At 39.8% G+C, this 21,639-nt stretch overlaps 1 protein-coding gene across 2 annotated transcripts in view; it reads left to right on the top strand.

The window, feature by feature from the left end:
- Window positions 1–685: 685 nt before the first annotated feature.
- Window positions 686–21,639, top strand: part of NFATC3 (nuclear factor of activated T cells 3) — a 72,394-nt gene continuing 51,440 nt past the window's right edge. For both annotated transcript variants that reach the window (XM_086469606.1, XM_086469607.1), the window contains exons 1-2: window positions 686–785; window positions 16,932–18,063. In XM_086469606.1, the coding sequence (XP_086325732.1) occupies window positions 686–785; window positions 16,932–18,063 (1,232 nt within the window). The remainder of the gene's footprint in view (window positions 786–16,931; window positions 18,064–21,639) is intronic.

The following is a 21,639-nucleotide window of genomic DNA, read 5'->3' as shown; positions in this document are numbered from 1 at the left end:
CCTCTCACCGGGCCGGGCCCCACGGAGCCCGGGACACGGCAGCCCCTGCGCGGCGGAGGCGGTGGAGGTAGCAGGGCGACACGTGGCACCCACAGCCCACGAGGCCGCCCCGCCCCTTTGTGCTCAGCTGGCTCCATCGGATTGGACGCCTACTCCAGGCCGACCAATCAACTACAGCCCCCGGCAGCTCTCGCGGGGCGGGCTTCTCGCGCCGCCATGTGACGTGCCGCGGGGCGGCCCTCCTCCCTCCGCGGCATCGGTGCGGGTCACGAGGCGCCGTCGGTGCCGTCGACGTCACCGTGCGCGAGAGAGACCAACTGTGGGAAACGCCGGCGAGGGGCGGGGCAGCCCGGTGGGGCGGGGGGGGGGGGTGCCCGGGGGCACGGCGCGGGGCCGGGGGCGGGGCCAGCCGCGGCCCGTAGTAGGCGCTTTCCCCACTGAGTGACAGAAGGCGCACGGGCACGGGAGCTCGCGCTGGGGCCGCAGCTGCTGCTCGCGCCGCCGCCTCCCCGCGCGCTCCCCTCCCCCGCCCACCCCCTCTCCGCTCCGGCCGCGGCGCCATCCAGTGTTATGAGGCGGCCCTGAGGGGCGGCGGCGGGGAACGCAGCCCGGCAGGCAGCCCGGCAGGAGCCCGGCGCGGCCCGGCAGGGCGACGGGGTCTCGCTTCGCCTCGCCGGCCAAACCCATGACTACTGCAAACTGCGGCGCCACCGACGAGTTCGACTTCAGGCTGATCTTCGGGGAGGACGGGCAGCCCGGCCCCGGGCCGCCGCTGGGGCCTGCAGGTGCGCTTCTCCGCAGCCGGGTCGCGGCCGCTCCCCTCTCTCCGGGCCGGCGGGTGTGTGTGTGTGGGCTTCCTGTTTTCCTCCAAGTTCGGCGGGGAAGGGGGAGTTGCTGCGTGCCCCGCCGCCGCGGGAGGCGGGAGACTGGGGCGGGAAGCGGTGCTGTTCCTCCTTAGGCTGCGGCCGCTTCACGGCGCTGCTGCCCTCTCCTCGCTCGCAGGACGTGGGGGGCTGCGGAGGAGCCCCGGGGGCTGAGGGGGGCAATGCCTCTAGCGAGGCCGGGCCGAGGCTTTCCGGGCGTTTGGCCGCAGTTACGACTTTCTTTGGGAAAAGAAACCTAAGAACTCGCTGGGCCTCCCCCGGGGCGCGGCGGCTTTGGCGGGGGGAAGGCCCTGGCTCTCGCGGAGGCAGGGGGCGGTTGGGATCCGGTGGGCTTGTCGCCCTCCGGGGACCGGGGCCGGCTCTGCGTCCCGCCGCCGCCTCGGGCGCAGGTAGCGGCGGGCGGACCCGCCTGCGATTGCCTTCGCTGCTGGCGCAGGGCTTGGAGGAGGGCGACAGGCGGAGGGTCCCGGCGAGGTAAATTCGACATGGGGCAGTGAGCACAAGATATTAATGGGGCTGGACTAGAGCCTCGTCTGGGGCTCTTGCGGGGAAAAGTTTCAAACGAACTGTTCCCCGTCTGTAAAGCATCCTAGTTACTCCAGTGTGTTCTCATAAACTTTGTGTACGTGTGTGTACATACGTGAGGATGGGCAAAGCACTGCGTGTTGAGGTGTGATGGCTGTTTGGGTCCGTATGTACGGTTGTATACACCCGTTTCGGAGTGCTTCCATTTTACTCAGTTTGTAGTATTAGCGCCTGAAAATCCCGTTTAAAAGCCCTCATCTTTCTTGAAACCGCAGAAAATAAATGTTCTCTGTAAATTATGATGGGGGGAGTCAATAAGAGCTAGCTATGCAGCGTGTAGCTGTACCAGAGCTCGATGGCTGCATGCTTTTTTCCTGACCTACTTGAAATATGTATTAATTGGCAGTACACTGTCTTAAGCCTTAACTGGTTAGGTGGTAAGATAGCTCTGAAACATGACTGGATCCGGGCTAAATGATGCAGCCATGTTGTTTTGTTCTCTGACTTGATTGTCTGTGTAAGTTCGTTAGAAAAAGAATTGTTTGATACAGTCTATATGTAATCAAGTGTGAATGCTCGGGATTGATTTCTTGCAAAATCTCTAACCTCCTTGATGCTAAAATTCAGTTTACAGATTCCTTCAGATAAGGGGAGATTTTCTTTGCCTATTTTCCAACTTTTCCTACTCAGTAATTTCACTGTTTTGCTGCATACTGGAGATGAACTCGCCTGCTGTGCACAGATGTGGCCTTCAGGGGAAAGGGTTAGAATAGGCCTCTGCCTTCAAGTATTTTATTAAAAGGATTGCCAGAGTTTAGCTGTTAATTCTGCCTATGTAATTTACATATGAAGAACTAGATTTCGTATAAGAAAGGACTTATATTGGAAATCTTACGTTTTTCCCTTCCCCCTTTTCCAAGTATATTAGTTAGATGAGTGAAAGTTCTTAGATCTCCCTAAAGCACATATTTCATAATCCCATATCACTTGCTTCAGTGATGTTGTCCATTGTGCAGCAAAGTAAGCATAAGTGTATTTTTTTTTCTAATATATGCTAATAATAAAGCATGTAGTCACAGGGAAAGTTGCTTAATTTGAAATAAATAATACTAAAATTACCAAGTCTTCCATGATCATGGAGAACACTTGAAAACATGTTCTCATGCTTCATGCTGTATCTCCAGAAGTTTGGGATTGGCATCCTTGTTCCATACCATGTTCTTGTGTAAACAACATGAAATCTACATTAATGCTTTCTTTTATGCCAAGACTACTGTAGTGTTATGAGGATTTTATTCTTTTATGTATGTACATATATAACTATATATTTATATTTTGTCTTTAACAGTATTTTTAATCAAAAGCAAGAAAAAGTGATCTATTTTTTCCATTTCCTTTAATATACTTTTGATTTCTGAACTACTAAGAAAATGCTAGTCCCAGGCAGTAGATTACCCTTTCTATGACATTAAAAGGACAATAGGAGAAATTAAATCAACTGGCATTCTAAGCTGTTATACAGAACAATTTCAGTGGTTTGCAGGATAGTAGAACTAACATACTTAGGTCTGTGCTAAGTGGCAGGAATTGAGTGAGACTAATGTTCTGCAGTAGTGCTGGTGTGCTTGATCTGAAGGTTATAGTTCCTGCTGCAGAGGGGAATGCCTGAAAGATGGTTTAAAGACGCTTGGAAGTCTATAGTCTAATACTGCAATCTCTGCAGCCTACGTCACTTGAAATCAAAGGGATAACCCATTTCATACAGCTTGTGAACTGAAGTAAGAATTTGCTCAGGGTTGCTAAATAAGAGATTGTCAAAAGCTGTTCACCTACTTTTAAGCGGAAGTTAGGTACTAAGCACCTTCTGCAAAATCTTGCTCTCTTCTTCTCTGATAGTTTAGTGTCCTTGTCCCAAAGAAGAAAGGCAGGATTTTGTAATGTTCAGCGCTCAGAACATGTAGTACAGTTCTAGTTACAAATGATTTTTTTTCTGGCAAAATAATTCAGGCCTCCAGTGCCCAAAGGTGATGCTGTAGAGCACTCTGAAGTGAACCAAATCTCTTTGGTATACTCTTGCTTGCAAAACTGTTTGGTTAGTTGCAGTAGCATCTGATTGCATCTCACCACCTTATATCAGTTGCACTTGAAATGCTTAAGTAGACATTTGAATTACAGTATCATTCAGGTCCTGTGCAGTCTAAAATAAATTGTCATGTAACTAACTGTGTCAGTTAATGTATTTGAGGTGCCACCATGTTTGGTCTTTTTAATGAAGACATTTTTGAGATGTAGTATGTGACACTTGAATACTTTTCTAATGATGCCCCCATCCCCTTCACACCCTCCGATTCTGCGATGCTATTCAGTATCATTTTGGGAAGTTTGCCTAGAATTTATTAAGCATTAAGCAAATAAACTGCAAATAGTCTTCACACTACTATTAAAAACTCTGCTGGGGGTGCAGTGTAACGATTAAATGCCAAACTCTGTGAAAGAGGAGCAAATGCAAGTTGCTATGATTGTTTCTTCTGACATTTTTATTTTAAGGGTTCATCTTCTATTTTAAAGAATGAGTTTTTACAAGGTAAGGGCCTTTAAAGAGCTTGGGGTATGTAGTACTAAGCTGAGATTTCAGGATCTTGTAAGGTTCTGTAACAGCCAAAATTACTTCTTGTTGGTATGTGAAATGGGGTCTGACTTAAAATTGGAGGCTGCAAACTGTTCTATATCCAGAAAATTAATTATTTTATTACTTAGGAAATTCTGACAGATGAGTTATTGATACTGCTGTTTAGAATCCTGTCTAAAATGTTCTTGTTATTTTTGATAAAGTCTTTTTTTTAAGAGTGAAAGGCTACAGTTTTATTACCTAGTAAAACAGAGTACTAAGTAGAATTTTATGCTCACACACACCTTTTGTCTTGGGTTATGAAGTAGGGGAGGAGAAATTCATATTATCTTTCGGTATAAGTAATCATCCTTGGTCGATTTTGTTTATTTGTTTTCCTGAAATGAGTGCTTTAAAAGTACTGATAAAGGTACCCTTCTTGTACTTCTGGTTTATAATATCTGTTTTATTTTCTTGGAAACTATGAAACAAGCTGAAAAGAGGTTCTCCATATTTCCTATGACTTAATGTTTGGTTAAGTAATACTATTTAGTAATCTTGTTGCAGATGAATCTCACAATTTCTCTTTTCTCCTGAAAAGTACGGTTTGAAAAGTATGAAAAATATCCCAGGTCTGTGATGAATTTAGTAACAATTCAAAACACCTTTGTGAGCTGGACCCTTGCTCTGGATAAGGACAGTATATCTGGATTTGGATCTTTAGTTTATTTGAAAACTTCTATACCCTTGTCCTCCTTAGAGTTTTTTTTTCCCCTCTAGCTTAGAGCTTATTAGCTTACTGGTTTGAGGCTGTTACTGAATATCAAGATGGAAATACACATTTTGCCATTGTGATGGTCAAAGCAATCCCTATTCTTTTCTTTTGAAGGTTTCTGTGTCTGACCTTCTTTCTGTATGAGCATCTGCGAGCTGCTTGGGCTTCTCAGCAGTTACCTCCTGCTCATGTGTTAAGTGCTCTGAAGTGATGATGGGTGCTGAACTTTTCCTCAGTAGCTCATTTAATTTAGATACATAGTAAAAGTCTTAAATACAATGATTTGTACTGAAATACCACCACAATACTAGTCTTCATAGCTTTGGATTCATGACAGGTATTGCTGTCAGGGATTGTTGGTAGAGTAGAAAACAGAAGTTTGCAGTGTGCTTGAACTTCCTGTTCTTTTCCCTAAGATGGTGATTAAGGTAAGCAATACTAAGAAAGTCAAACTGTGGTAGGAAAGAGAGTAGTCTTAATTAGACTGAGTCGAAAATTAAGGGCTGGATCTTGGCAATAATGGTGAACTTGAGGTGTGAGCTGACTGAGGGTTGCTCTTGGTGAAATTAATATTTGTAATCATATACTTCTGATCCAGAACAGCTACAAAGTTTTCTTTCCTTAGCTGAGTAAGAGAAACCTGTGAGACGTGACCTTCTGAAGTCTTTAACAGACCATCTTGCACACCTGTGTGGTTCACCTGATGTTTTAGTCCTTTTTGAAGTCTTTTTATTCTGTTTACATTTAGTTGTCTATATAAATGGGTAGGAGAGAAAGTCTTTGCACAAGACGGTAACTCTGTGGTTAATATGTATAATTTGAGCCATCCATATAAATACAGCTGTCTGTGCTGGTCTGTAAACATTTGCTATACAAAGAATGCTCATGTGAGTTAAGACTAGGATCAACTGGTGCAACTTCAAGAAAGGAATGAATGGACAAGTTGCTTGAGTCTGTTTCTTTTCTTCTTCCTTAGACATAAGTGATACTTTTTAACAGAAATGTTTGATTGTTTATTAGATATTGAACATTAAATGTATTGTGATAGGAACCACCACTTGAGGGAAATTTAGTTACTGTCATTTTATTTTACAAGCTAGTGGATACTGGTATCCGTGCACATAAGATTGACACGCAGGGATACAGTGCAAATCAGTCATAGGCTGTGGTTATATAATCTGCTGATGGAGGAGGGTAAACAAAACAGCTGCATCTGACCAAAAACAGAGGGTCTGTGACAAGAAACTTGTGACTTCAAGGTAACTCAGAGAGACACTGAGGAAGAACCAAAGGAAAATGTTTATTGGAGTCTAAGTTGCCTGGCCATTTAGAGTAACAGATTAAGATGGTAATTCTGGGAAGCTGACATGTTTGAATATGTTGTGGTTTTCCCCAGTGTGCTGGCTAAATGAAGTCTTGTCTATTTGGATAAAGCTTGACCAGGCCGAGACCATTTGGAAAAATACCAAACTCTCTCATGTGCTGTTACAAAGCAGTTGTAGTTGCACCTGATCTAATTGCATAACTTTTATGGTTTGGCATATGGTTCTTGGATCACTACATAGTGGATTGAGAATCACTATGTAGTGAGTCACTACGTAGTGCAGGGATTTGAAAAAGATCCTTAGTTTGACAAAAGGTCACTTATTTTGTGTGTGAATTCATAGTCTCACCTCACTCTCTGTGCCCTCCCCTCCCATCCCTTATGGGCACAGTGCAAATGAAAACAAATCCTGAGAGCTGGGATGTGGGAGATGAGCAAGGTACAAAACCATTTGTGATAATGCTTTTATTTTGCATATTTTTGAAAATTAGAAACAAGCTTTTTCTTTCTTCAAAGTAAAAAGTACCTCTCTGCTTAAAACATGACGTCCTTTTCCTTTTGTTTGTGTTGTAGAGCTCCAAGTAGTTTGTCATATCCCACTTGAAGAGTAGCTGAAAAAATAATGTTGCTGTGAATGCGTGAGAAGTGAGAGTAGATTGGGCCTGGGTCAATAGTAAGCAGCAGTTTGGCTGTTCACAGCAATAACGTAAATACGGGAGTTGTTGCCTAAAGCTGCCCTAGTGGGCCAGGGAATTACGTGGAGCAGACTTGGCAGTGAGCCCAGCCTGTAAAACAACATCCAAGTCCTTGCATTTGTCCAGGCATGCCATGTGGGGTTCAAATGACAGTGGAATTTAAGATGAGTGAAATGATCAGTGAAGCTAAGTAAAATTGCAATGCAGGAGCAAGCTTATTAACAAGCCAACATTCTCTTCTACCTTCAGTAGAACATAAAAAAAAGTGGAACTGTTCAAAGTCGTTCAGGGAAGATTAGTTTAAATCTGGAGAACTGCAGAACTGGATGACAATCAGGCTTTTGGGCTGCATTGTGGCCTGCAGATCTAGTGAGTTAACTGAACAGCTGAGCTTAATCATTTACGTGGCACATCTGATTAAATATCTCAGTGGCATTGAATGCTTATGGTTATTTTTCAAAGAGTGGTAGGTGTGATAGAAGAGAAGATACTTTTGTCAGTTTTCTTTGGGAGGCCCAGTCCTCAATTTTAGGTACCTGGGGGAAGGAGAGAAGAATCAGCTTTCAGGGGATCTGACTGCAAATCCATGATCTTTCAGCAATAAATTCTTGAAAGTAGAACTCAGGGTTTGGTTTGGGGTTGTATTGTGTTGCATTTTTGATTACTTTTTTTTTTTTTGAAAGCAGAAACAAAACCTTCATTTGAAGCTGCATATAATATATTTGTAGGTAGAAACAAGAGCAGGTACTATGAGCAGGTACTTACAGCTAACTTATTACTCCCATAAATGTAGAATCATATTATTCATATTAATATTTAGATTAATAGCAATTGATTGTTTAAAAATGACTTCTCAGTCTGCATTTTGAAGATTAGCCATCACTTCTAAAAATGAGAAATATTTTTAATATAGCAAAATTGCTGGATGGAGTTGGATTTTTCTGTTTGTTTTTTAACAGGTTGGTGGAGAGGGTTATTTTCAAAATCTTATAAATATTCTTTTTTGAATTTACTCTTTGGTCCTTTTAAACTGAGATCTTTCCATTTTCTTATGTATGAGGTTATTCAAGATTGCAGGAGGCAGTAACTTTGAATTTACTGCTTAATGAGAGTCTTCAGGTTTTAGCAGCTGCTAACTTTGCTTTTTTTAGGAGCAAATTCTGGGAGAAATGTCTTGTGTTTTTTAATCCTAGATTATTTTTTTTTATTGGTTTGGTAAATAGAAAAAATGGGAAGACTACTTTAACATAAATTCAGTGATAAGCAACATTTGTACTATGCTGGAGAGGGAATGGAATTGTGAGTGATTGAACTGTTGCCTTCTAAGGGAAGTTGTTTTACAGAGTAACCCTTTGTATCTTCCTACCCAAAATGAAAGCATACTCTAAAGGTAACATAGTCACGGTGCATTTATTAACCATTTGTGGCAATGATTCACTGCTTTTGATGGCTACATAATGGGCTGTAATAATGTCTACAGTGATTTATAGCGACTCATGTGTATCTTAGATGCTTTCTGGTAGTTGTTCCCTAAATCAAGAACACAAAGGAGATGAGGAGATGGAGTAACTGATTACAGAAGGCTTTAACGGTGCCATTTGGGATAACTGTAGTGAAGTGACAAAGCCACAAGAGAAAGCACCACTAAGAAAATCTGTCAGCATTTTGTGTTTTGCATAGCTTCTTTAGATTAGTTCTGTATTTCATCAGTGTAATTTGTCAAATTTATGCTGTTGAGAGCAAATCTGCTGTCTTTCAAATTGCCTAGCTATTTTGGTTGGGGGCAGGAGGTTAGGCTGATTAGGTACAGTATGTGGTGAAACCTCCACTCCTGTTGGAATAAACACAAGGTATTTAGGACTCTGTGAAGAGATGCAAAGTTTCAGGGCTTGCATGTGACACAGCCGTGAGGCACACTAATATGATTTTCCTTGTATTTTGGGTGATCGTTCTGAAAGCTGCTGAAAAAATGGTATCTGTGCTCAGCTTCAGCCTCCCCTTTCTCATCTGGCTGTTTGATTCCTGTTTCTGCCTGTTATGCTTACTGTATCAGTTTTAGCATAGTGAATTCAAGGTGGTTTTGTTTCTACATTCGTGTGAGCAGCTGGGAAAACAGGAAAGTTTCAGTTTATCATTCTGGCTCATTTCAGTCCTTTGATGTACAGAGCCTTTGAGTTTCATGCACCTGAAGTCTACATTAAAGCTGTATTATATATTGGTGAAAAGCTGTAATATTAATTGTTTGAATTACTGAGTTAGCTATGTGGTAGGATTGCCTGCTGGGGAATGGTTTACCTTCTGTCATGTTGTAGGACAGCTGCAGAAGTACAGTGTTAATTTTGCTGAGGTGTGAAGCATTCCCAAACTAGTTTGTTCAGATACTAGCAATACCAGTTCTCAGCCTCTGGGTCATGCTATGTTTGATAAACAGAAAGAGGCATGCCCCCATTTTGGTCTCCCCTCCTCTTACTGTGTATCCTGTCCCCACTCAAACTTATTACCTTGGCTTATTGCGTCTTTTTCTATCAGTTTTTGCAAAGATCCTAGCCTATGTCACCATACTCTCCTATAAACTAAAATACCCATTTTCTTGCATGCTCCTGTCTTGGCTTCTTTGCTATGGCTGTGCTTACACATTCTGATCTTGGAACCTGAGTTCTGCTCAGTGCTTGGTTCAGGATTGGAGCAGACTGTAAACCTGGAAGTGCCTCTGTATAGAGCAGCAAGCTCATTGGTGTTAGAAGTTGATCAGTGGCAAAGGCATCCATGTAGGTAGTTAGGTGAAGATTTCAGGAAGTTTATGGGTACAGCATAAACCAGAACTTTGAATAACTGGAGAGCCTTTTATGGACTCCGTTAGTTTTGCCCCCAGAAAGGGAGAGTTAGGTTGTGGATGATAAATTGGTCCACAGTACCAAGAATCTAGAGAAACCTTTGGCTGGCAACTACAGCACATAAATGCCTTATGCTCTTCAATCAGTATTTGCGTAATGTCATTGCTTATCTTCACGATCAGTCATCTTCCTGTGGGTCAGGCACAACACACCAGTTTTGGAGTGCTCAGTCTTCCCTGGATTCCCATGTCTACACATACCAGATGCTCTGAGTCTGCAAGGCTGCAGCCCTTTCACAAATTCTAACAACTGATTATACAGAATAATGTAGTTACTCTTCAGAATAGCAGTGACAAATAGGCTGTTAACACTATGTGCTAGTAACTGCTGCAGGGATGCATTGTGTCGTTTTAAGAATCTCCCCAAAGGCCACAGTGTATTTCTCAGTATCTCTAAACTACTGGGTCATGTTAAGCTGACTTTCTGCCTAACACTGAATGACAAATGAAGCTTCATCAGACTGGAGGGCAACAGCTTCCGTTTTGTCTACAAGGGTATTATGCAGTAAAATGCCCTCTTGAATGACGTACCCACAGAGAAAAAAAAAGAAGCAAAGAGGAGCCCATAGAACTTACGGATTTTAAAATATTTTTCTTTTTTAACCTGTTATGAGTATTAATGAATAATCCTTAAACACTGAACCACAAGCTCTATGAAGTTTTCATTTAAAGACATGCTTCATAATCAACTAGAAATACTAGGAGAGCTGGAGAAGGCACAGCTACAAACACTGCCTAGCACTTCTGGCTGCTATTTTCTGTCTTGTAACTGAACTTAGAATGACTAATTCTTGCTGAACCTTACAGTTACAAGCTGGATTCTTTGCCTACTTTGTACATCACTTTTTAGCAACATATCTCAAAAGCAGTCTGCCATGAAAGATTAGGAGAACTTGCCTTTTTTTTTAAAAAAAAGAAAAAACCTCAACTGATATTAACTCCATTTGCTGCAACAGAAGTACATAATTTTCTGAAACGTGCTTATGGCTTAAGCAGTTGCATTTGATTTTCATGTTTATTTAGTCTGTTTTTCTTACATGCCAAATAAAATTCCATTACTTATTTCCCTATGTGGAACTTAATTCCAATACTTTAGGGTGAAGCTGGATGTACCCTAAGACAGCCATTCTAGTTTAAATGCATACCAGGCTATGGCCGAAGGGTTTAGTTGCATGTTATATTTTTATTTGAATGTGAAAACACCTGCAGTTCTTGTCCTGGTTGCTCGTTTCTCCCCATGTCCTAAACTTGCCATCCTGTCAGTTGTATATATACAGGTGTTTGCTAGTGCACTGCAGATCTGATTGCCTAAATCATCTGGGTTAAAAATACCTCTCTTCTCATTTCCCCTCCCCCTTTATGTGTGAGTGTGTGTGGGAGGGTGGTTGCTGCTGAAAAAAACATAACATGTAGTTACACCCTGAGAGCCAGTATGTTCTTATTTCATTCAATGTCAGTTGTAAACATTTGATATGCTGTATTATTCTCTCGCTTTAATGCTTACAGTAGTGCACTTCACTATTCTTCTGCATTTCTACTGAGGATAATCAATTCTCCTCTGGAGTAGCATTTGGAAAAGACTCATTGACAAGCTCCCACTGCTCAGAAGATTGTTTTTCTTGTACGTTTCCAGTATTCTTGCTTAACACAAGAAAATGAGTGAAATTCTGATGGGCATGACAGAGCTGCCTCTAGCATACGTGATTGACAGAGGTAAAATTTATTTTTGTCCTTTTTGGATAATCTGATATGACCATGAAACAGAGCACAAAATCATGGAAGAGGGAGAACTGCTGCATAAAACAGTTGTACATCATTCTTTTTTGAAAGCTTAAACTTGCACTACTGTTTCGTGTGTTGCCAAACTTGGTCTATAAGGATGTGTCTACCCCCTGGCTCCACTTTGCTACCTTAATTGTTTTTAGTACCATATTTGGTGGCTTACTAGTCAGTTATGCTTCTTACAAACTAATGCATTGCTGTGGTTTTTTGGGTTGTGTTTTTTAAGTTGATGTTTTAGATTGTAGGAAGCGTCTCTGGGCAACTTACAGCTTGCAATAGAAAACTGGAGTTAAATATCCAATTATAGAGCTTTAGTGTGGTAGGGTACCAACAACAACTCTGATCAATTATCTTTTTAAGTGCACAGAAGGAAAGCTGTGACTATTGAGTATTTTGTGTTCTTTGTGAAGATTAAGACTCCTCTTTCATCCTAAGAAATACGCGAACTGCTGCAAATCAGCAGGATAATGAAATTAAAAAATGGAGCTGCATATGCTTTTTGTACTTACAGATATTTCTGTAGCATTCTTCATAATGCTGTGGTGTTCAGAAAGAGATAATGGTAACTGTCATGGCAGAACTGAAAAACAGAAGAGGTGGTTGTTCTTTTTAAAATTTGGGAGTGGAGATGGATTGTATGACTTGCCTGAGAACACACATGATGTCTGTGGCAATGCTCAAGTCTTTCCTCATGCTATTTAAAGGACTTCGTTACTGATCCTGTTTTCACAGTAGTATTTTTATAAGACCGAGATCATGTTGCACTTTCTTAGTACCTTATAAGAACTCTGTTGTCTGAAAATTATTTGTTTATGGGCTCACAAACCTAGAATAATAATGTGGTTTGGATAATTTTGGCACAGGGCTGGTATTCAGACATTTGATAGTAATTGACCTGTCAGTGGAGAAATCTGGCTCACTGCACAGCTGCACATACGCATGTGCCAGTACCTTGTTGAGGAGTGAACAACTGGTAGACAAGCATTACTCGTCCTGAATGTGCAGTCTGACATGGCAAATTGCAAGCAAAATGTACTTTAGGAGCAGTTGTTCTGGATATTTAATTATATTCTCAAGTTAGACAGCTTATGCTGAAGTGTAGTTAGCAGCTTAGTAAAGGATGAGCCAGCATTGCTTTGATACTGAACAGGAGCTTCTGTAAACTAGTCTGTTTCCAGACAGTAGCAAATGTACATTCAAAGCGACAGACCTTGTGGTTCTCATTGATAAAGGGTGACACCTGAGGTAAGATTGCAATGGAAGTCTGCAGCTTTATGTAGCTTATATGCATTTTGTGAGTACAGAGCATCTGCTAACTCTTGTGATCCCTCAGTAGTAAATCTGATCTCAGCAGGGTGGGGAAGAAGGCTTCAATAAATTTCTAAAGACTCAGTGGCTTCTCCAGGCATGGTAGTGTTAAAAGTCTTGATAAGTTAAAACAAAGCTGAGTTTCTTTCTATGCTAGCTATCCAGAAGACCTTCTTTGATTGTAACCCAAAATTTGTTTGACGCAGTTTTATTCTTAGCAAACATCGACTTCTTGTTTTGTTTCCCTGTCTCCTCTTAAATGCTTACTGGAACAAATAAACTCTTAATACCACTTCTAAAACTAAAGTTAAACTTATTGGCACTTAATTCTTCGGTATTTTTAAACCTTTTATTTGGTCCAGTTTTCTTTACTCTGCATTGCTATTAACTTTGTTAGCAATTTACTCAGTTGACTTTACTTAAAAAAAAGCTTCTAACACACCTGCCTTTTCAGGGTCATGGCAGACTTTTGATGTGAATGGCACTGCTTCTCTTGGTCTTTGTATTTTGCTGTCTGTCCTATCTAGCATCTTGCCCGCACATGCTTGTGGTAGTTGTTATGCTCTGCCTTAGTAATCTGTCCTAGTTTCTGGTTCTTAAATGCTGCTTCTTATGTTTTATGGTCAGTGGAGGCTTCGTGACTTGGCTAACTTCGCTTTTCTACTGTCTTTCCTCCCACAATAGGATTGTTTGTATGTCATAGCTCTCCTATTAAGTAACTACCAGATTTCTTGGGCTTCTCCAGAATTGTTTTGCCTTGCACTTGCCTAATGTGAGACTTCCTTGAGTTTGTTTGCCCTCTGCTTTCTTGAAGCCCCATGGTTTGGGTTTTTTTGAGCAATTCTTGCCCCTTTGCATCTATAGGGTTGTCAGCTGTTGTTTTTTTGTTGTGGTGGTTTTTTTCCCCTTCCTTTCTTTTCCCATTTCTTTCACCCAGGTTATATTTATCTTCAAACTGGTTAGAGGGCTTTTCTGGATTCTATTCTCGCTACAGACTTTAATAGGACAAAAATAATTATTGGTAAATAGTCTAGTAGAATTAATGACACAGTTTTTAAAGGTCTTGGTAGTTAGTGTTGTCCTTTGAGCAACTTACTGGTTATTTTAACATATGACTATAAGGGGCAGGGTTCATGTGTGTGAACTAAAATAAATCTACCTGTTTATTGATCGTGTCTGAAAATGGTTTGGGTGGTTTAGACTTCAAAATATATTGTTTCCACAGTCTTAAGCATGCTTTTGGGATTTGGTGTTCATTAGATGCATAGTTATTACTCTAGGTTTCTAGCTTCCTGGTTTTTGAGTGTGTGCCTGTATGCTGCTGGGGAACGGTAACGGGTGAGCATGGTGCCAAACTCATTAGAAGCTGTTTGTCGTGGGGAGGGACCAAAGAAGCCTTGAGTCAGAAGAGTGTTCTCCTGCCTTCTCCATCTTTTCCCCGGTTCTTCCCGGCTGATGTTGATAGTTCCGTCCTAGTCTGATCTCTCTACCTCAGCTCAATGAAACTTTAATTTTGAATGTATATCTGCTCCTTGTAAATCCCAATGACATTGAAAGTGGAGAATTGTTTTAAATTATTTTAAGATTCCTCAATTATTGCTGCAAGAGAAATAAGGCTCTTTGCAATGGTAAGAGTTTTAGCACAAATGATGTGCTGCTACTGTTCCTAAAGCCATTGATGATAGTAAATGGTTACACACAGGACTTGAAGACTTCCAATTGTTGTTTTCCTGTGATGTTTTTATTTATTATTTCACAATTTATGTACCTGTAACTGTTTATTTCTAAGTTTTGAATAGCTAGGTAATTGCATTTATCAGAGTCATCTTTTTCCTCCATTGACCTATGCTTCTAATACTAATGAGTGAGGAAACAAGGACATCTGTGATCTTGCACATGAATATACCAATAGATGTAGAAAACCTGTAACTACTGTCTCCGTTTCACTTTTTTTGATGGGAAACAGCAAAAAGAAAGACCCTCCCCAATTAAAGTTTTAAAATGTTTGTTATCCTAGTGGGAGGACAGAGAGGTGTGGTTTTGATAGTGGTGTAGTGAGATTGTGTTAATTATTTGTATGATATACAAAATAGACCTTCCTGAGTATCCTGATCCTTTTAGTGTATGCATATTTAGAAATTAATCTATACCGATTTTATTGTGTTCTTAACACATATAATAGTAGTTAATGATATATAATATGGATCATTGTTATAAATGGCGGTATGTAATATATATAAAATCACACAATGCTTATAAAACTACTTAGGACTAGTCTTAAATGCAATTTTGTGCCTCCTTTAATAGATATGATTACTAATAGAGCTGCTCTCTGCCCATGAACCTTCAGCCATTTTATTTTTTTTTTTTTAGTCTGAGGAACATAGTCTGTTCCTTCGTAACAGTACGCTTTCTCTCCATTTGAAAATGCTTACTTGTTGTCTCTGAGGAGATGCTGTTTTGTTTTGTTTCTGTTTTAGTTAATTTAAAGCTGATTGCTATTAGTGAAACTGATAATAGAATGAATTCATTAATATACTAATTTTTTTCATCATGGAGGGGCCTAAAATACATGGCATCCTGACTGGGTATTTTATCTGATTGTGAGAGAGACTAGCTTTATTTTAAAACAAGTATTAGTATTCTACTGATACTCAGGATAAAAACCATTTAAAAAAAAAAAAAAAAAAAAGGAAGAAAGGAAGAAAGAGCTAATACCCAGAGATGCAACTAATGTCATCCAGTCTGGCTTTATGGAAAATAATTGTATTAACATGGTGTCTCATCGTCACATTTGACACAGGAGCATTTTTGCTTGCAGAAACATTTATGCTTCTTTGTAATATTCTCATACTACTGAAAAAAAAACTTCAAAAAATAGAAACCCACACACAAAACACTAGAAACTGTGCAATTTTAATGATGATGTTAAATGTTAGTGATGAGTCAAGAGCTGTCAAAGTGATTCAGCTTTAAAACAAATTACTTGGGTTGTAGAGACAATATTGATAACAGATTCTGAGACTAGTTTCAGTGTCTAGTGGAGATGGTCCAAGTACATTTAACTTCACCTTCTAGGAGATGGTAGGCTAGTTAACTGAGGTCTTCTGCATACTCACTTTCCATAATTATAGAGGGAAGGATCTCTTTCAAAAGGGGAAGGAAACAAGACTGGAAGCATAGTGGTTACAAAATAAGAAAAAAACCTGCATTTCCTACTCTTGTTTCAGACAAAGGTCTTGTACAGGCAGTTAATTCAATATTGAGAAGCGAGGCAAGAAAATCTGCTTCAGTTCTGTGAGACAAAGCTGCTGATTTTTTTAACTGGACTTGCACTCCCTCTCAATTGCTTGTTTTTCTTTGGAATATTTCCTGTGTTTTGGATAAGTTAGTGAGATCTGAGAATATTTTGTTTTGCGTTTTTTTTATGCTGAACAACTTGTGCTCAAACTTTGTGAGACTGCACTCGAAAAATGCTATTCTGTGGGATGGGCACTTGAGAGTTTTCCAAGTCTTTCCAAAAAAAGTCTTTGGAATAAGATTTTTTCATAATATCTTTAATAATATTCTTTGTTAGGCCTGTTTTCATTGAATGTTTTTAGTTGTTTATAATCTTCATTGAAGTTTTGACTCACTGCAAGATGCTTTCTATTGTTAAAGGAGATAAATATTACATATGTGATATTCTGGTGCTTGTAAGTATTGACTAGTGCGCTTTCAGAAAGTATCATAGTCCTATTCATGTCAAAATCATTAATTTTTAATGGATTATGATTTAAAATGTTTAATTATGAATGGAATGTAGTTATGAAAGATAACATTTTATTTGAGTGTTCCAGCTTAGATCCTTTCAATATTTTAAACCCATTTTCTTTGTGTACTATGTTTTCAACCACTGAAAATGTGTATAAACTGTGGAATCTGCTTGAAAGCAAGATTTATGACAGAAAATTATGCTATAGTCATATTGGGCTATAAATATGGCTGGGGAAAAATTAAAATTAAGAATCAGCTTTATTTTGTGTGGCTAGTGTAATAGGAAATGTCTAGAGTGTTGAAAACAAGGGGTTTGTTTATGGCATTTTTCAAGTATTGCATTCTGACTCTGTTCCCCCCTTTTTTTAATTTTGTTTTTAGAGCTTGAGTCAGATGACTGTGCATCCATATACATCTTTAATGTAGACCAACCATCATCCTCTGTAAATCAGCCAATTTGTATTCCTCGCCATGGACTGCAGTCTCACTCCTCTCCTCTGTCACCACCTACAAGACTTCCGAGTCATAAAAACTTTGAAGGAACTTGTGAGGTACCGGAATCCAAATATAGTCCACTAGGTGGACCCAAACCCTTTGAGTGCCCTAGTATCCAAATTACATCTATTTCACCTAACTGTCACCAAGGGATTGAAGCCAATGAAGATGAATTGCACACAAATGGCACAGAAAATGAGTATATGGAAAGACCTTCACGGGACCATCTCTATCTTCCTCTTGAGCCATCATATAGGGAATCATCCCTTAGTCCAAGCCCTGCCAGCAGCATTTCATCCAGAAGTTGGTTTTCAGATGCTTCTTCTTGTGAATCCATTTCCCATGTTTATGATGATGTAGACTCAGAGCTAAATGAAGCAGCTGCTCGTTTTACCCTTGGCTCTCCTTTGGCCTCTCCTGGTGGTTCTCCAAGAGGTCCCAGTGATGAATCTTGGCAGCAGCCTTATGGATTTGGGCATGCCTTGTCACCTAGACAGTCTCCTTGTCATTCTCCTAGAACTAGTATTACAGACGAAAATTGGCTAAGCCCTAGATCAACATCAAGGCCCTCATCAAGACCTACATCCCCCTGTGGGAAACGACGACACTCTAGTGCTGAGATTTGCTATGCTGGTTCTCTCTCTCCTCACCATTCTCCAACTCCATCACCTGGACATTCTCCCAGAGGAAGCGTAACAGAAGACACGTGGCTAAACACTTCCATCCATAATGTACAAGGCCTTAATTCTGGCCTTTCACCATTTCAGTGTTGTACAGAGACTGATATTCCTCTAAAAACAAGAAAGACCTCAGAGGATCAAACTGCCACTTTATCTGGAAAAATAGATCTCTGTACTGAAGAGCAGGGTAACTTATCGTCATCCCTTGAAACTGCAGTAGATGACTGCTCTGGAACTCAGCACACCTTGAAAAAAGATTTGCCCGGAGACCAATTTCTTTCTGTTCCTTCGCACTTTACTTGGAACAAACCAAAGCCTGGTCATACTCCTATATTTCGGTAAGTGATTAGAAAGTCCTTCCCTCCTGTTTTTCCCCTCCTGTGCATCTTAAATAGACATAAATGTGCTTATATTTCAGTGATGCATTAAGACTTCCTAAAGAAAACTTCTTGTAGGCAGGTGGATGATATAATTAGGAAAAAACAAGTTGAGACACCAAATACCTGTCTCTTTCTGAGCATTTAACATTTTACATATAGCTAAAGAAACCTGGCTTACATGATTTTATAAAACTGTGAGACCACAAAAGAGGTGGGGAGTTTATTTGCTTTTGTTTTTACTTGCTTCTTTGGGCTGACAGAAGTCTAGAAATAGAGAAAAAAATTTGCATGCCATCCAGGAAGAATTGATTTCTGGGCTATAGTTCCACCATTCTGGTGCTGCGTTAACTAGCTCTTTTCCTAGCAGGGTGATTTGTGGAGGTTCAGAAGAGGGAAGTAGTTCATTTGGGGGAAAAATTCACCCTCCTTCCCATTCTGTTACTTTTTATATATTGCAGTTCTGTGATCTTTCCAACCCATATAGCTTCTGGAATCACTTTGCCAGTGCAATGCAGTGGGTATAGTAGAAATGAGAACTCCTTAAGCAGCATTGCTGTGGATGGACAGATACTGTGGTTACTCAGCTCAAGTTGTCCATTTGATTCCTGAACCTTTTTATTGCTCTACTAGGTTTTAAAAACAATGGGTAGGGAGATACTGGTAGGAGGAAGCTGTAGATATTTTTTGTGTGGACATTTTGTACGAAAGGTGCATTAGATTAGTATCTGCAAAGCACAATTATCCATATAAAAGCCATATTATACGCTTAAATGTCAGTGCTTCCATGCTTGTTAATATTGGGTTATGAATAATTTTGATTAAAGTAGTATCATTCTGTCCACTGGCAATGCTCAAGATTTGCTCTTCAAGGATGTAGTGGATGAAGCAATTCCTCTTTCTTAGAGCCAGGGGGAGCGGGGGAAGACAGGGTAGGATTTGCCACATACATGCTTTATTTTGAAAAAGGCACAGCTTGAGTCCTAAAAGTTAATGATGATATACAGCGTTCTTCCTATTGCAAAGTCATTTTTGCAAAGCACTTGTTTTCACACTCTGTATTTTTAATTTTAAGAAGAATCGCTTAGAAAATATTCCTGGTTTTAAGATTTTCTTCCCCCCTACCACCTCCTTCCCCAAAGTAAGTGAAGCAAAATACAGACATGTTTCTGATCAGGCTTCAGAGGTGACCTATAGGAGGCTATTTTTTCCTGGCTCTCAGAGTTTTAAATTCTTAGCTGGCTCTCAGAGTTTTAAATTCTTAGCTGGCTCTCAGAGTTTTAAATTCTTAGCTGGCTCTCAGAGTTTTAAATTCTTAGCAGAAAACTAGAATTAACTATTGCCCAGTAAGCCAAGCTTCCTGAAGAGGGGACCTCCCTCAGAAGCACAACTTGTTGAAAAATGGATGCTGTCTTTCATGGCAACATGCTACTTTTTATGTAATTCCCCTTTCTAGTGGGTTTTTCCAAATTCAGATCTCATTCCTGCATCATTTTAATGTTGTCAAATATTATTTTCTGATGACTTGTCAGATTAATAAGCCTGTTGAAAAAAACGTTTTAGAATACCTGTTCTGGTTCTCTGTTGGGTACATGAATATTTTCAGCAGTGTCCATCTCGTGGAATGCAGAAGCACTCAGTCATCTTTTAAAGAGTGCTATAGCTGACCCTACTGATGCATGTTTTAGGTAGAGAACTAATGGAGAAAATTCATCTGTAACCTTTACTGTTCAGTAGTTAAGAAGGAAGTTAGGAACATAAATGGGTGAAATATAAACCATACTTTCAGGGTAAAATGAAACGTCCTTAAAACAAATGGAATATAAGTGAATCATAACTTTAAGAGTTTCCTGAAGGGTAACTTCTAATGGGTACTATCAAATAGACTTTGGTGTTCATCTGAGTTCTAACAATGAACTTTTCAGTTTTACTGCTGCAGATATTCCTGTGTGTTGATTGATCACACAGAAGGCTCATTTCTGTTAGTGCAAAACTTCCGTTAATTTTAAAACTGTTTTGTATAAATTCTAAAGAAGTTGTCAACTAGCTTAGATTGTTAATATCTTAATATATTTAAACAATGCTTATTCAACCATTTTGTCATTTTTGCATAATTGTATAACCAGAGATATTAATTTCTACTGTCCTCAGAAATGTATTGGTTTTAGAGAGAAGTGACTTTTTTTTTTATCTTTTTCTTTACTATCCTTCCACGTAACTGTTTGTGAATGTGAAGTTTAGCAGTAAAGACGCAGAGCTGCTAGCTGGAGAATTCTGTTTTACCAGATCTGAAACTACTGTGTTGACAGAGATGTTAACTGTCTTGAAGGCTGGTTTTGTTTTGTTTTGTTTTTTTTTAAATTCTGTTTCAATCTGCTCGTCTGCTAATAAAATGTGTTCAGTCTGTTACTGGAATCTTTTCATTCTGACTAAAACAATGATAGCTATTTTTCCTTAAATGTGGATTTTGGAATTGTATTATATTTATGTAGGATACCCAGCAGTCCTAACTTGGCATTTTTGTTAGCTCACAGGCTAACATAGTTCATAAAAGGTGAGCGCTACTGAAGGGTAAAAGCACTTGAACATATAGGCATGAGGCAAGGTGGGGTGTGGATCTATAGTTCTTTTGTGGCGTGACCAAAATAGTTACAAAAATAGATACTCAGTTAAACCTGCTTCCTTTGTAGTGGGGAGAACTGAATAAAAATAAATTTTACTGTTTTCATTAAGAAGTAAAAATATTTTTTTAAATGTCAGAATTTATTTAGGAGCTGGCACTGAAGAACTTCTCTAAATATAAAATGGGCAAACAGGCAGAAAACAGTAAAAACTGCACCTATTCACAAGTAAACTAAATAAAACTATTAAGTTGTGTACATTCGCTGCCAAAAATGTGATCTGACTATTGAATTAGTGGAAATGGCTGCATTGGCAGCTGTATCTTCAGTGAAACGTTGAATTACTTAGCAGTTGTAGCCTGTTCCACAGGTGCTATGAGAGTATGCCTCTTCAGTACATTAAAACATTTCATTCTGTCATATGATATTTAAAAATTATTATGCTTATAAAGTAGGGGGGCTAAGTTGACTTTTATGAATAAAAATGAAATGCAAGAAGACCCACTGTTTCTTAAATAGTTTATGACAGTGACCAAAAGTGAATACCTCAGTTGTCATAGAGTTAGATATTAATTGCAATTTATTTCTTTATTACATATCATATATCATAATTGATTGTATCATCAAGTACAACGTAGTGCATGAAGTAAACTGGGGTATTGATTCCAAGCATATGAAGTGACTCTGACCAATGTGCATGTTCAGCTGCAATAAACTGTCTTAATGAACTAGCTTTAGTAGGGGATCAGACTAGACGATCTCCAGAGGCCCTTTCCAACAGCTACCGATCTGTGATTCTAGTAGAAGTCCTCACGTGTGACATGGTGTGTAATGTGCAGATAACACCTTCTTCTCTGAATGCCATCTAAAGTTTTGCAAGCCTGTAATCTAGTTTATCTATTAAGTCCAGACCAAG

This window comes from Leptosomus discolor, chromosome 8, assembly GCF_034619465.1.
Source record: "Leptosomus discolor isolate bLepDis1 chromosome 8, bLepDis1.hap2, whole genome shotgun sequence".
NCBI classification, from domain to species: domain Eukaryota; kingdom Metazoa; phylum Chordata; class Aves; order Leptosomiformes; family Leptosomidae; genus Leptosomus; species Leptosomus discolor.
The sequence above is the reverse complement of the archived record's forward strand: the minus strand, read 5'-3'. Positions and strand labels throughout refer to the sequence as shown.